Source organism: Zeus faber (assembly GCF_960531495.2).
Source record: "Zeus faber genome assembly, chromosome: 7".
NCBI lineage: Eukaryota > Metazoa > Chordata > Actinopteri > Zeiformes > Zeidae > Zeus > Zeus faber.
In genome coordinates this window covers 2039684-2054142 of record NC_137203.1, presented here as the reverse complement: position 1 = coordinate 2054142, position 14459 = coordinate 2039684, and the positions used below count along the sequence as shown (strand labels likewise).

At 45.0% G+C, this 14459-nt stretch overlaps 1 protein-coding gene across 1 annotated transcript; it reads left to right on the top strand.

The window, feature by feature from the left end:
• The first annotated feature begins 1436 nt into the window (after positions 1-1436).
• tor2a (torsin family 2, member A) lies at positions 1437-13852 on the top strand. Its single transcript, XM_080003654.1, has 5 exons — positions 1437-1559; positions 4785-5050; positions 8596-8771; positions 10300-10427; positions 11411-13852. The coding sequence occupies exons 1-5, from the start codon at positions 1439-1441 to the stop codon at positions 11653-11655; spliced, it is 936 nt and encodes a 311-aa protein (XP_079859780.1). The 5' UTR covers positions 1437-1438; the 3' UTR covers positions 11656-13852.
• Positions 13853-14459: the final 607 nt, after the last annotated feature.

Here is a 14459-nt window from a genome sequence, read left to right as displayed (position 1 = left end):
ATGCAGGAGCTACAACCTGAAAGGGATTGCAGGTACCACATGTGCTCGGCAGGCGGATCGGCTTGCGTGCCCGATTCAGAGGGTGGAACAAACCCCGTGGAGCGATGAAAGGGAGGGCCGCCACGGAGAGGTGCGGCTAAATTTTGTATGAGCATTACTACTGACATGTTGACCGGAAAGTTTTTTAATTGATCGTTTCTTTTCATAAATTTTACCAAGCAAAATAACTAATTGCCGGAGCCGAACATCAAGGTAGTGACGTAGTGACGTAGTGACGTAAGGCGGTGCAGACCTTGGCCTCCTGTTTTGTACCCCGACACAGGAGTTACGTCATGCAGTGAAACATGAAGGTGGTTCTGAATCTGTTATTCTGAATAATAACTTGGTGCAGTGCTGCTTGCAGGACTCCATGTTGCTACACATGAGGGGAATCCCCCCACGTAGCCCCGCCCATGACGGTGCCCCCGTCACATCGTCACTATAAAGCTGAGCGTTCAGACGCTCCGCGCCACAAGCAGCGAGGGCAGGAGAAATGACACGACACGATGGAAGCCGCCATAACAACCCCGAGCCGCCATCAGTTTACACCAAAAGAGGCACACACACGCACACGCACACGCACGCCACGTCATCGCTCTTCCTGGACGACGATCCTCCAGCGCGTCTTTTGGTATCGGTGCTGCGTTCCAAGGAACTCGGAAGCCTCCAACCTCCAGAGTTGCCCTCGCATGTTTTGTTTTTTTTATGAGAACGCTCGTAAACGCTGCAAAGGTGGCGCAGTCCCGGTTTGACGCACGCCCTTATGTTGTTGACAGCACGACATACCACGTACATAAACGCAATAAAATATTAAAGGTTAATTAATTTCCTCCAGCTTGGATTTGGACAACTCTCGTTGTCATGTTACGTTTTGTCTCTGAAAGAACAGGGACGGAAAGTTGACGTACAACTACAACACCGTCGTGTTTTTTTATCTGGATTTATATACATTTAGTTATGAAAATATGGATTTATATCATGTAAATTCCTTAAATCAGTATTTCAATTATCAAAAACAATACACGTCAGGATATATGTTGAGCACTCATTTTCAGAAACATCTTTTACTTTTAACATTTTAAGTACACATAAGAGCTACTAAATGTCTTTATTAGAACGTCAACACGATCTTTTCACTATTACTAGAGTCATTTTGTGTGCAAATCTGCGAACAGCAGCAATAGAACACATGGAACTACCGGCTTCGGAATGACCGATTTCCCATATTCCTTGGAATGTAGCACGATGCCCAGTTCCAGCACCACGCAGGGTGCATCATGGGTAATGTAGTTCTCTTCCACTCCACACTCAGATCATGGAATTCAAGCGGAAGCCCGTGAAAAACTACAAGCTGCTCAGCCACCGTCCACCCGTCCCTTCCTGCCAGCAGACTGCCAAGATGCTGGCTGTCCTGGTTGTTGTGCTGTTATTCTTCATTAATACAGCACAGTGTGTCCTCAAAACTCTGTACTGCACCATATCGGACAGCTGCGAGTGCGATTTTCAGCCAAATATGCGAGGTAAGACGACCGAGTGGAGGCTAACCGCTGATTTTAGCTGCTTTGCTGCTGCTTTCTCCATAGCGGCAGGATGACGACTCGTGGACGATTCGTCCGAAGTGAGTACATATTTGACATCACTCGGAATTCTGGAATCACTCCGACAAAAAAAGATTAAATCAACAAGCCGCAAATCGAAAATTAAATCAAGTCGAAGCAAAAAACGGACCAAGGCGTTTGACTTAATTCATATTGAATCTGACTGGTTTGCCCTCTTTACATTCCACCAAAATGCAGGAGTCGAACGACTCTTTTTAGTGCGACTCGTCCAGGACCGGATCCAAACACAATGTCGAAGCAGCTGCACGCAGGCGACAGATCGACTGGACTAGAGTTAAACGTGACGTCAGCTTCAGAGTTAAACGTGACGTCAGCTTCAGAGTTAAATGTGACGTCAGCTTCAGAGTTAAACGTGACGTCAGCTTCAGAGTTAAGCGTGACGTCAGCTTCACGAACTGAACTCTAAGCTGGAAACACCGCAGTTTACATCCCATCGAATAAAGCTCTCCCTGCTCATATCTTACCGTAGTTGACCTATGTGCCTCATAACGTTTGTATGTGCGTACATCCAGCTGATAATTATAAAATGTAAATAAAGCTGCAATGTGAGCAACGGGATCAATCGAAGACAATTCAATTAAACAGGTTTATTAATGATCTGCGATGTTTAAAAGAGAACAGAGCAACGCAAAGCGCTGAGACCACTGTCTGGTATTATTATTATTATTATTACTATTATTATTATTTAAAGTTTAGTTGGCCTGTAAGAAATGTTTCATTATTTATATTTATATTACATTATTTTATGTCTTAAGATCTTATTCTAATGACTGGGAAAAGTCATGATCATGTCTTGTAGGTAATTTTAATTGGCTATTGGCCATATATTGCTTATCTCCACTGCATTTAAACCCAACTTCTGAAAAGAGAAAACTTCTGCGAGGGGTGGCGGAGAAAAGAACAGGAAGAAACGATAACTAACGTGCTACTACACCGCGTAAAGGGGAACCACAAATTATGTGTTCACTTACTCAAAGTGTTGCGAACGTTTCGCAGCTTGGCCAGTGATTGCAGTGATCGCTTGCTGGCTGCTCGCAACGTCGCATTCATCTCAGACGACAACACGACGCCATTGTGAAATTCTTCACGGGAGGTTTGCAGGAAGAAATGAACAAAAAGCTCTTTGGCTTTTCTTGGAACTCTTGATGGGAGCGATGTTGTGCAAATAGGCTGCGGCGGGCTGGGCCCGTAGCACGGGCGCTCATTCATTAAGTGTCAGCTTGTGCATATTGCCCACATGACCACGTCCTTGGAGTTTGTGATGCAGTTCAATGTGTAGAAGATGACGTCTTCAAAGCTCAGCTGATGCTGTCGCAAACAAGTGAACTGTATCCAGAAATGCACTTTCTGTATCATTTATAGTTGATATTTAGTTTTACTTAAAACAATGGATAATGCTTGATTAATTGCAAATGGCACAAATTGAAGACATCATTAAGACTAAATTGCCATTTAAGGAATCCAGGGAAAGCTTTTTTTTCTACATGAAGCCGTGTAGAAGTCACCGCCAAATGGCAAAGAAGCTGGAACTATAGCGCCCCCTAACGGACGATTTTGCCCACATTTGACAGAGTAGTTGTCGGTACATTGGTATAGGACAGGGGTCTCAAACTCGACTTACCTGGGGGCCGCTGGAGGTAGAGTCTGGGTGAGGCTGGGTCGCATCAAGTATTACACAAAGAAAGGGTTTCAAGTACTCCAAAAAAAAGTACAACTTTTCTCTTTCCTATTGCAACATTACGCTGTCTTTATTAGGTCACTGATTATTCTTGTTGAGTCCGCCCACTTCCTAAGTCCTCTGTACCTTGCACTGGGTGACAGGATATATTTTCCTTCCACTTAGTGTCACTTCGGAATCACCTTTCAACCAAGTGCCTAAAGCGTTGTCTAACTTGTCACCAAATACCACCGGAAGCTGTCACGAGCCTGAGCTAGGGTGGCCCATAAGTGATAAAAATAAATAAAACAGCCAGGGCAACGACTCGGCAAAAAGGTGCGTGTGAGAAAAACGCGCGGGCCGCACTAACACTAAACTTTGATGTCAAGTAGGGGGCCACAAAACATTGTCCCGCGGGCCGCGAGTTTGAGACCCCTGGTATAGGACCATCAAATGTAGTGCATATCAGCCAAATGCCCTGGCGGCCATTTTGATTGAGCCTTCTGATTATGTCAAATAGGCCCTGCCCAGACGTTTTTTGTAAACTTTGAAAATGAATTTTGTCCAATTTTCACCAAAATGACACCAAATTTGTTTACAAAACGGCGGCCATTGACAGTTATACAATTTCCATACCGCCATCTATTGAACAAATGATGCAAGATTTCTCATGGTGGCAGTCTCATATCCTGCACATATCTGCATTGATGAGTTATGGCAGATGATGTAAATTTGACATTTTTTTGTAAACTTTGAAAATGAATTGTGGCCAACCATGGGGTGTAGCAAATGTCCGTTGAATAAATGTTATTGGGGCAGTCCAGACATGATGTGGTCCAAGTTTGATGAACACTGACCATATCTGCAGGAGGAGTTAGGAAAAGAAATGTTAAGGATAAAATTCGAAATAGTGGAAAATCATGACTCAAATGGGCAGCTCTATACGTAATAGACTCTGGGTGGATGCAAGAATTTTGTTTCTACGACCAGCGGTTTAGAAGTTATAAGACAAAACATAAAAGTGGTCGTTATTGCGCCACCATCTGGCCAATGAATCCCATTTTTTTGTGTTTCCTAGATTCTGAACATGTCGAACCTATCGTCTAAGTTTGGTGTCTGTGGGTTTCACGGTTTCTGAGCGCCGGGCACCTTCAGCCAGAGAATGGCTATGAGAAAAATAAAAATAATCTGAGCAAAAACAACAGGGTTCCGGCCCTTCGGGCTGGCCCCCTAATAATACAAAATCGAAAAAGAAATTAAAGTGACGTCGTAGCATTTCACAATAGTCTGATTATACTTTATTAAAAAAAGAATTAACTAAAGGTAAGGGAGCTATGATAGAAATGTAGTGGAATACAATATAAATATTTGCTTTCAAATGTAGTTGGGTAAAAGTGGAAAGTATCTGAAGCTGAAGATACGTAAGGTACAGATATTTTGATACCTCCGTCCATGCGTTCCTCCTGCAGACCTGGAGTGGGACCTCTACAGGAACCTGTACGGGCAGCACCTGGTGCAGGACCTGGTGTCTGAGGAGGTTGGGAGCTTCCTGCAGAAGCGGGCCCCGGACCGGCCCCTGGTCCTGTCCTTCCACGGCTCCTCGGGGACGGGCAAGACGCTGGTCAGCTCCATGCTCTCCGATCACCTCTACGTCAGCGGCCTAGGGAGCCCCTACGTGCACACCTTTGTGCCCACACTCGACTTCCCCGAGCCTGAGCGCGTCAGCGAGTACCGCGTAGGGAGACACACACACACACACACACACACACACACACACACACACACACACACACACACACACACACACACACACACACACACACACACACACACACACACACACCATTCAAGGGTGAAGCCTTTTAAGCTGAGATGTGGCTGTCGTGCATCACTTTATGGTGGGAATGTCTTTATGTAAAGGAAAACACAAAACTTTTTTATGGGGGGGGCACAAATGTAGGTTTTCTAAATATTGAGGGGGACATATCACCTGCATCCCCCAAAATCTACCTTGCTAAACACAATCTTGGCTGGTAAACAATGACTCTTTAGGGGTATAGATCTCTCCAGTTAACAAAGCTAAATGAGATTTCTAATTTATTCAAATGCTCTTCGCTCAGTTAGAAGACAATGGAGCAAAAAAGGTTTTGGGAAAATAACATTTCATTTAAAACAATAGAATAGGATGTTTCATTAAATGCCTCGCTTTCATTATAATTGTGTAATTTGTTTTAGAGGATGTTGATTGAGTGAGTGTAACGGAGAGTGTCCTTTACTATAATAACTCTGTCCTGTGGACGACCTGTAGGATGACAAGAGCACATCTTTTTGGTTATAGAGAACCACCCCCCCCACCCCCCTCTTTGGAGAACTATTTTATCATGTTTGGGTCTATAAACAACTGATCACTACTCCAAGAGGGAGAATCAGCACGTTGAGACAAATAAACATAGAACCAAACAACATTTATACTAAAGCAAACATCGGACAACAACATGTATTGAAAAAACAGTAAATCATGTCCAGGAAAACTGGAACTACAATTGGTCACGTGGCCTCTTCCGGTCATAGTCATGGGAGTAAATGAGGAAGAAAAGGGCCTCTGGGCCCCCAGAAAAGCTGAAAGCTTGCGAACCCCCACGCCCAACCCTGAGGACCCAGTCCCAGAGAGAATGAGGGGACACCGCACCTCCGGGGCGCACACAAAGAACCCACCCCCAAGTGCTGGCACAAGATGTAGTCGTAGGTGCAGAACCCGGCCGCGGGCGCCAGGGACGGACCACAGACCCAGAGCCAGGCCCCACACGACAGACCGACACCCCCCCCCGAACTGCAGGCGAGCCAGCGGGACCACATGCCCACCCGCGCCCCGCGCTAGCGCGAGGCCCACCCCACCACAGCAGTGCAAGATTGCAGCCACCCGCACATCCCCACCCACATAGCTCGCACCCCACCCGTTCCGCAAGCCCTAGGCCTATTGTGTGGTGTATGTACTGAGTATGAGTTTTGGCACTGGGAGAGATGGGTGAAGCACAACCAGATCAATGCAGGGGCGCAGCAGGCCTGGGGGGCAGCATGCGGACCCCCCCACCCCCTTCCTGAACCTTGTTTTTGGATATTGCCAATAGTTTTTCCATTGAGATGTCTTCTACTAATACATGTAACCACTGGGATGTAGTGACATTATCTCTGTTTTTCCAATTGAGTAATATTATTTTCTTGGCAATTGTTAAGGTGATCAAAATGGGTTGGTAGTGTTTAAGTGGTGTGTCAACTGAGGAGAGGTCACCAAGGAGACATACAGTCGGGGAGACTGGAATGCTGTGCCCAAGAAGAGTTGATAGCTTCTTTGTTAAGTTGGTCCAGAATGCTAGGATAGGTGGGCAGAGCCAGAAGGCATGAAAGTAATCATATCTGGTATTAAGGGAACAGTGAGAGCAAATGTCTTCATCCATAAAACCCCTTTTGAACATTTTGATGTTCCGTGATATGAGTTCTGTGCAGAATCTTATATTGGATGAGAGGTGTTGCAAATAAGCTTCCACAGGTTGCTAACAAATTGAATGGGTGTCATTGAGGTTAGTGAGGTGGGGATGGCACAGTGCATCCAAGGCAATAGCTATACCACCGTGCCCATGAGCCTGGTCCCAGGAAGTTTGTGGGGATACATATCTACACAAACAAATGAGAAATAGACAAAGATAAACATAGAACATTGTAGAGTTAGACATACATATAGTAAGAGACTGAATAGAGTGAGAGTGATGAGAGAGGTATGGAGGGAGGGATTAGGAAGGTGAGATGATGAGAGAAGTGGGGGGGGTTAGGAAGGTGAGATGATGAGAGTGAGCAATATTTTAAATCCTGACATAGATAGGATGCTAATTTCTACATCTCATATGATTACCAGATTTACCAGACTACATACATAATTATCAGAATAACCAGGGTGTGGTGGAAGACTCTCGAGACAGTCTATATACTATAGTTTATCAACAACCGGCGATACCCATTTACCCTTCTGCCGGTTTTCCTTCAGAATGGGGTACAGCACCTTCCTTTGGTTGTTGATCTCCCGAGGGAATTGGTCGTTCATTTCCAGCGTGGTTCCTTTCAGCTCCCGTCCTTTGCTTTAATCCAGCTCCTTGTGCTTGAAGTGTTCAAACTTAGCCATGATGGAGCGGGGAAGGTTCCCCATGCGGTGTCCCATTCGGTGAACCCGGTGGAAGGTGATCTGCTTCACGGTGTCCGTGGGGAGTTTCAAAGCGGTGTGGAGGAAGACTTTCACCATTTTTTCTGGGGACTCTGTGTTGTTCTCTCGGAAAGATTAGGTTGTTCAAGTTCAAGTTCAAATTCAAGAGATTATTTGTCACATACATACACATACGGTCATACATATATGCAGTGAAATGTCATGACACCCGGTGATCACGCACAAGCTCTATAAGCTCGAAAAATACTCAAATGTGCGTCCCGCATACTTCTGGATTGGATATCCAGGATAATCCCTTTCATTATTTTATTTTATTTTTTTAAAACCATCTCTGTAATGAGACACTTGGCGGAGGTTTTTAGATCCGCGTTGTCTTTTTGCATCTCGCCAACTGTGCGGTGCAGGAAATCAAGGCTGGCTTCAATCTCCGAAATGTCTCAGAAGCGGACCAAGCATATCCAGCTTCTTGTTAATCTCATTCAAAACACTCACCTCTACAGCACTGGATTTAAGATGGTTGGTATCTGTTGCTGAATCTGTCTTCTTCCTCTTTGCTTGATTGTTCCGGTCTTGTTCGTCTTCTATCCCATACTCTTTAAAATAATAATCTATATAATCCTTGAGGTCTTCTACTTTGGTTTTGCGCAGTGTTTCTTTTCCTTATATATATATATATATATATATATATATATATATTGCAATTCGCTTTTTGTCTGAGTGGGAGCAGATTGTCAGGGTTTTAGTCCATGCAGAAGGGCGCTGCCATGTTCCATCTGTGCTCACTTCAGTCTTCTCGCGAGATCACAGCATGCTCCTGTGAGATCTCAAAGCTTCTCTTAAGCACATTTATTAACACATTCTATATTTTTTCAAATATACTTTGAATGATGTCCTTGTTCCACGACTGATTCTTGAGAACCATTGTTAAACGATCAGGTTTCAGGGGAAATTGGATGTTTTAAGTACCTGTACCTTGAGTCTAAGGAACCTTCCCCCGTCTCAACTACAAGTTGACTACTCCAACAAGTTCCAATCTCCATGACAACCTACCTCCCTCCTTCCTCCAGGTGGAGCTGAAGAACTGGGTGGAGGAGAGCCTGACGGAGTGCGCTCGCTCCGTCTTCATCTTCGATGAGATGGAGAAGATGCCGCTGGGGCTGATCGACGTCCTGGAGCCGTTCCTGGGGCCGTCGCACGTTGTGTACCGCACAAACTACCGCAAAGCCATTTACATCTTCATTAGGTACGGAAGGTCAACGTCCTCATTTTGTACTGGATGAGGATCGCTGCCAACTCCTCAGTGTCACCATCTCAGTGCGTTACAAAAATATTTCACGGAACATTCCGTCTGATCCAGGAATTACATTTTTAATTTTTGATTGTAGTGGATTCAATTGAAGTGGAACATAGTTGCACAACCTCCAGACAAAGTGTCAATGTTGAATATTACTAATGGATTCATAGATTGAAATGATAGAATTGAATCATACACTCACTGAGAACTTTAGTAGGAACACCTGCACACCCACATTTTCATGCAATTATCTAATCAGCCAATTGTGTTGCAGCAGTGCATTGCATAAAATCATACAGATCGGGGTCAGCAGCTTCAGTTAATGTTCACATCAACCATCAGAACGGGGAAAAAGTGTGTTGTCAGTGTTTTCCACCATTGCATGATGGTTGGTGCCAGACGGGCTGGTTTGAGTGTTTCTGTAGCTGCTGATTCCCTGGGATTTTCACGCACAACAGTCTCCAGAGTTTACTCAGAATGGTGCAAAAAACAAAACATCCAGTGAGCGACGGTTCTGTGGAGGAAACGCCTCCTTGATGAGAGGTCAGCGGAGAACGGTCAGACTGGTTGGAGCTGACAGAAAGGCTACGTCACTCAGATGACCTCTCTGTACAATGTGTTGACATGTTGCTCTGGTCACCACAACACATGGAACCTTGAGGCGGACGGACTACAACAGCAGAACCACGTCGGGTTCCACTTCTGTCAGCCAAGAACAGGAAGCTGAGGCTGCAGCGGGCACAGGCTCCCAAAACTGGACCGTTGAAGACCGGACAAAGTAGCCTGGTTCGACCCATCTCCACATCTCCTGAGGCACACTGACTGACGTAGGGTCAGAATTTGGCGCCAACAGCATGATTCAAAGGACCCCACCTGCCTTGTGTCAACAGTCCAGGCTGGTGGTGGTGGTGGTGGTGGTGTCATGGTGTGGGGAATGTTTTCACTGCACACTTTGGGCCTGTTCATACCAATCCATCATGGCTTGAATGTCACAGCCTATTTGAGTGTTGTTGCTGACCATGTGCATCCCTTCATGGCCACGCCCATCTTCTAACATCTACTTCCAGCTTGATGATGCACCGCGTCACAGAGCAAACGTGGTCTCAAACCGGCTTCATGAACATGACCGTGAGTTGAGTGTTGTTCAGTTTCCTTCCCAGTCACTGGATCTGAATCCAACACGACACCTTTGGGATGTGATAGAACAGGAGATTCACAGCATCAATGTGCAGCTGACAAACCTGCAGGAACTGTGTGATGACGACATGTCGACATGGAGCAGAGTCTCAAAGGAATGTTTCCATCATCCACGCCAAGAAGAACTGAGGCTGTTTTGAGAGCTAAGGGAGGCCCCGCCCAGTAGTAGTATAGTGTTCCTAATAAAGTGCTTGGGTGAGTGTATATGGATAGGATAGATTATAGATTATTTTATTTATTTTTGGACCCTTGTCGATTTTTACCCTTTTTTGGCCCCCAGCACCACGGGGGAACAGCTCATCAACAGTCTGGCGCTGGAGTATAGACAGACCGGACGCGACCGCGACGAGATTCGGGCGTCGGACCTGCAGGACGCCATCTCACAGACCGTCTACAACAGCACCAGCAGTGAGTATTCAAATTGGTCCTGAGCCTGGTCCTGGGTCCTGAGCCTGGTCCCGGGTCCTGAGCCTGGTCCCGGGTTTAAACCTATATCTGATCCTGGGTCCAGATTAGGCCAGATTGTGATAGTTACTATATGGATTTGGTAGATACGTGGACATGACCTCGATTCCTGAGCTCGATGACTGCCATTGTGGTTACATGTGCTTTTCTACATAATGTCACCAACATTTTATTCAACATGACGCCAGAATTAACAGCAGTTTCCCCAACGATTTTAAGACTTGGGCGCAGCACCTCAGCGTTTGTTCACAGTGCTGCCGCTACTCCTAGTCCACAGTCCCTGGCTTTTTATTTTAGTTTTATCTACGCAACAATCCACTCCTACGTATGCTGCGTTCTGATATTTAAACTTCTGGAAAAACATATTTGGAAATGGCTTTAAACAAAAGTGCCAGATAAATGATGTAATGTAACCAAAATGTTGTAGGTTTCAAAGTAAATATAAACACGTTGTGGAAGGAATTATGTGTCGCAATTCACAAATACATGTAATGCAATAAATACAAACACAAATGGGGAAAGATCAATAAATACTACAATCAACAAATCTGTAAAAAGGTTTGAAAGAAACCAACCTAAATGTTTTTCTAAATCCACAAATAAATAATACATTACTTGCGTTGTGTAAACCATTTTACAAATGAATGTAACTCAGCCGAATGAACAGAAAAAACACATTCTGCTGCCATTTCTATATATATTCTTAATATTCTTAAGAATTAAAAGTTCATTGCTATTTGAAAGGGCGTACTTGAATATAATATGCTATTATCATTATATCAGTGGCAGAAATTCGTCTTATTATTGTTAATTGCAGTTATTTCTGGGACAATATATGGTACAACAAAAGTATTGATGGTGACGGGTGGAGTCCAGATTGTCGTGTTGTGATGAACCTGGGCCCGTCTCCTTCCCTCCCCCCTCAGGTGGCTTCTACTCCTCCAGCATCATCAGGGAGGGGTTGATCACTCGCTTCGTGCCCTTCCTGCCCCTGACGCGCGTTCACGTGGAGCGCTGCGTGCAGCACGAGTTGTGCCAGCGCGGCCGCTGCGGGCGCAGTGACGTGGTGGGGGCAGTGGGGGGCGACATGCTGTACACGCCCGCCGCAGGACACTTCTTCTCCTCCACCGGCTGCAAGGCCGTGGCCGCCAAGGTCAGCCAGTTCCTCTGATGGGGGAGGAGAAAGGGGGAGCCGCTTCACAAAAGACAGGATGGCCGAACCTCGCTTTCCCCAGCTGGTCTGGGGGTGACTGCTCCACGTTTCCATGACGACGCCCTACTGCCCTACAATGCACCGGGGGTTTCATTGGACTTGAAACGCCAAAAGCGTGAGGTGGTGACCACACGTGTGTGCGTGTGGGCGAGCGAGTGCGCGCCACGGCCTTCCTCTGGTTCTGCCTCCTGGTCCGAACCTCTGTTGTGATTGGTCGTTTTTTAGATGACTCCAGGAAGTGGATTTGCTTTTTTGCACCAATCTGCTTTCGGTGTTTTGATATTATTTATATGAATGTGTTCAAACACATTCATATCTAGCCGCTCAGTACATCCACAGTCTGCTACCGGAGCTGCTGTCCTGGGCTGCTTTGGACTGTGTCAATGTGCCTTGCTCATCAGTAATATGTCAACTGTTATTTCTTCATTTCTTGAGTCTTTTTAGTGATGAAGGTATGATCTTGAATGACGTGTCCCGACAGGATATTACTCTCAAAGAAAGCACCATATTTCACTCATCACGGTTCATGTGCTGAGGCTTCATGGACGGGTGTGATGTACTTTGATATTTATGTAAAATTGGCATTAACTTACTGTCCTAAAAGTAGTTATGGACAATATGCGTTTTGACCATTTTTCCATCCGTCAAACACATCTTTATGCCCTTCAAAACTAGATGGACAGATCCCTGCTATGACGTCCTATTTAAAAGTTCAATGTTTATTTATTCAAAAAGGGAATCAGAAGGATTTACGCTTGAATCTGGAGGACTGAAGTTTCCACCTCTGGCCACTAGGTGTCATTAAAGACTCATCCCACGCAGGATCAAGTCGCTTTGGGAGGTTGATAATAATTTAAAATTTAGTTCAAGATTCAAGAGATAATTCGTCACATACATAAACATACAGTCATACGTATATGCAGTGAAATGTAATGACACCCGATGATTACGCACAATAAGCTCTATTAGCTCCAAAAATACTAAAATGTGCATAATCGACAGGAGGCGCTCATGCAGGCGGCGCCGCAAGGGACGGCGCCGCCTGCATGATTGTGGTTCTATAAGTATATGATGTTATCAGCAGTTTTACTCGTTCACTTCACCCTGTTTGATGAAGGCTTATCAGTGTCATTATTTATACAACTCTTGTTGCAATTTCTCTCGAGGGAAAAACATTTATTTTACATTGGGAGCCAATTCACTTCCACTCCGCCGTTTAGATGTCGTTTCTTAAAACTGAGTTTTCTTCCCACAGAATGACTGCAGATGAGGTAAACCCCTCGTTTTAATCTCATGAAACGAGCGTTTCCTCCAACCTGCTGTTGTAAGTGAATGATGAATAATTGAGATGATGTTTATTATTATTATTATTATTATTATTATTATTATTATTATTATTTATAGTTGTTAGGTGAGAATTTTGGGAAATCCAAGATAAACCCCTTTGACGCTGTTAAATCGGGCTGAACAGAATCCACTCAGTAGCACCGTTATCAATGCCTCGCTGAAGAGTTGGACCAGACAGCAAAACGTACAAATGATGCTCATGTTTGCGAATGTGACCGTGAGTGTATTGATGCATCGGTGTTTGCGGCTTCATGACCTCTGACCTTCACAGGACTGGACCCGACATGAACCAAACAGAACGTCTCTTAAAACGCATGTTTGGTCGTTTACAAGCTATGCCTACTTCCTCTCCATGCAGCGTTTTTGCCAAACGTTTAGGTCTATGTCGGCCATCTTGTCTGCAATTTCGGACCTATTTTCATAGATTTGAACAATAAAGGTTCGAAGAATCCAACAGAGCAGGTTTGATGAAAATTGAACCAATGGCCGGGAGAAAGGAGGAAAAAATGTGATTTTCGTAAAGTTTGTTTTTGGCACAGTTGGAGGCCACAAAGATTTAGAAAAAGTGGCGGAGTAATAATAAACATTTGTCGTGTGGGGATGGTTTGGTTTGAGCAGCCGCACCTGACCTGGATCTGGGTGACTGGGATCTGAGTGGCTGCATGCCTGCTGCTTGTTGGTTGGTCTAACGAGCATCAGGTAAAACCCCCATCCCCTCACTCGCTCAGGAGAGGAGCCCTGTCAGACATGTTCAATCTGCTCCTGGTTGATTCCACCCAGCCTCTACAATAAACTGGTGTCTTCAACCCATCGTCGTCTGTGTCTCTGTGCCGCAAGGCCCTGAAAACTGCCAAACTGACAACTGGCTAATCTGCCACGCGTAGAACAACAGTTTTCATTGAACGCCCCATCAGCTGATACAGTGACGCAAGCTTTCCGGGTCCTGGTGACACTTAATTACTAATACAAGGATCCACTTTTTGCGTGTTGTGACTTTATCCTAAAAATGAGGATAAAGTCAGAGACCTGTCAAGTCTCTGTCTACTTCCTGTCAGGTCTCTGTCTACTTCCTGTAGTCCACAGAATCCTGCCTCACAGTGTCTCTGGAAGGAAAGCACTCCGTGTGGAAGTTCCCAAGAACAAGCTTCCATTCAAACAGATTCAACACTGCATGTCCGAGACATTTCATCAACTTTTTTAACTTTTGGGACTAAAATAAAAGGGACACGATTCTGACCGGTTGCTCTAGAGCTGCAAGCAAACTCCATGTGTGAGGTCACAAACAAGGGAATGTGTTTTGTTCTGTTTTCCACTCCTACACTTTGTGTTACGACTGGATCCAGTGCTGCAAAATAGGGCCACGGCACTGGGTTCGATGGAACAGAATGATTTATAGTTTAAAAAAGGAAAAAATA